General features: G+C 63.7%; 1 protein-coding gene across 1 annotated transcript in view; it reads left to right on the top strand.

The window, feature by feature from the left end:
• The first annotated feature begins 60 nt into the window (after positions 1–60).
• HTATIP2 (HIV-1 Tat interactive protein 2, 30kDa) overlaps positions 61–1848 on the top strand; it is a 4110-nt gene continuing 2322 nt past the window's right edge. The window contains exons 1-2 of the mRNA XM_009892879.1: positions 61–230; positions 1170–1293. Coding sequence (XP_009891181.1) covers positions 61–230; positions 1170–1293 — 294 coding nt within the window. The remainder of the gene's footprint in view (positions 231–1169; positions 1294–1848) is intronic.

Below are 1848 nucleotides of genomic sequence, written 5' to 3'. Positions count from 1 at the left end.
GGGGCCGGGGCGTGGGGGAGCCCCGCCATCCAGTCAGGGTAGCAGGCTGCCGGCTGGGGCATGCAGTCGAACGCCGCGCTGCGCCGGCACCGTGCCTCCATGCCGGTGGGAGACTGCGCACGCCAGTGCCTGGCCGGCCCCACAGAGCCCTGCCGTGGAGGAGAAGCAGCCCGTGAGCAGTGGCAGCGCCACGTGGCCCCCACGCGTGCTGATCTCACCCCTCCCCAGAGGTATAGAATCATAGAATTGTTCCCGGCACCCAGCAAGACCTAACCTTTAAAGGTCATCTATTCCAAAACCCCTGCAGTGAGCAGGGACATCTTCAACATCATCACGTTGCTCAGAGACCCATCCAACCTGACCTTGAATGTTTCCAGCGATGGGGCATCTACCACCTCTCTGGGCAACCTGTGCCAGCACTTCGCCACCCTCATTGTAAAACATTTCTTCCTTATAGCTAGTCTAAATCTACCCTCTTTTAGTTTAAAACCATTACCCTTTGTCCTGTCACAACAGGCCCTGCTAAAAAGTTTGTCCCCATTTTTCTTATAAGCCCCCTTTTAGTACTGAAAGGCCGCAATAAGGTCTCCCTGGAACCTTTTTTTCTCCAGGCTCAACAACCCCAACTCTCTCAGCCTGTCCTTATAGGAGAGGTGCTCCATCCCTCTGACCATTTTGTGGCCCTCCTCTGGACCCGCTCCAACAGGTCCATGTCTTTCCTGCACTGAGGGCTCCAGAGCTGTCCCCACCATCCCATGAAACCCTGTAGCATACCACGTGCCCCATACACGTTGCTGCCGGTACTCCGCACTGTCGCACCGTACAGTTCCCCTCCCACACTCAAGCACTCGTCCCACTACCCCTGAGCCCCGGCACATCCCAGCCTCCCCCTCCTGCACCCACCTGGGTTTGCCTGCGGCTGCGGGGTGCAGCCCGCCGGACGGGGCGCGCAGCTGTGGGTGCCGGTGGCACACTGGCAGGTGGAGCGGGATGCTGGCCATTAACCTGGTGACAGTCGTGACGCGCGTCCTGCCTCGCACGTGGCACGTGCGCCGGGGATTCATCCTCAGCCCTAGGCCCAGGCGAGCTCTGGGCAGACACGCCGGGCTGGAAAATCACCTGGCTGATCCTGAAAGCAGCCATTGAGGCCTCTGCACCTCCCTCTCCAGGAATCAGGACAAACGGGATCGGGGTGCCACGGGGCCCCTTGACGCTATACCTGTGGGAGTGGCTGCACAGAGCCCCCGGGTGCCCACGCGCCCGCTCCAGAGCCATGCCCCAGGCTGGCTCCCGGTGGGACCTGGACCCCCTCGGTGATGATTGCCATCGTCCCCATCAGAGGGACAACATCCAGGCAGGGATCTGGAGCAGGGAGTCAGTGCTTGCCAGCACCCCCCAGGACCCAGCGAGGGTGTCCCGGGAAGCCGGCTCCATCCCTTCGCTCCTCGGGCACCGGGGGATGCTTCACACCGGTGTCGCTCCCGGTGGGCAGAGCTGCTGCCACCGCGGGGGTGCGACCCCCACGGCTGCGGCGGGGTCCGAAGCTGGTGCCGAGGAGGAGGGGGGGGATGACTCACCTCCTCTCCTGGGGACAGAGCTACAGGGCGCACGCTGAGCCCGGTGTGTTTTGGGGAGGAGCCGCCCGGCAGGTCGCGGACCCCTCCGAGCATCCCTCCAGGGACACATCCCCTCCGCCTTAGCGGGGAGGGAACAGAGCTCCTCCCGGGGACGCGTTCCACCCGTGGGCTCTGCCACCGCAAGGACACCAGGCGCAGTGACAGAAGGGGACGGACGGACGGACGGACACAGCAGCAGACGTCTTTCGGGGGTCCCCTGGGGCAGCCCCCC

Source organism: Charadrius vociferus, unplaced genomic scaffold (genome assembly GCF_000708025.1).
Source record: "Charadrius vociferus isolate BGI_N301 unplaced genomic scaffold, ASM70802v2 scaffold39, whole genome shotgun sequence".
NCBI lineage: Eukaryota > Metazoa > Chordata > Aves > Charadriiformes > Charadriidae > Charadrius > Charadrius vociferus.
The sequence above is the reverse complement of the archived record's forward strand: the minus strand, read 5'-3'. Positions and strand labels throughout refer to the sequence as shown.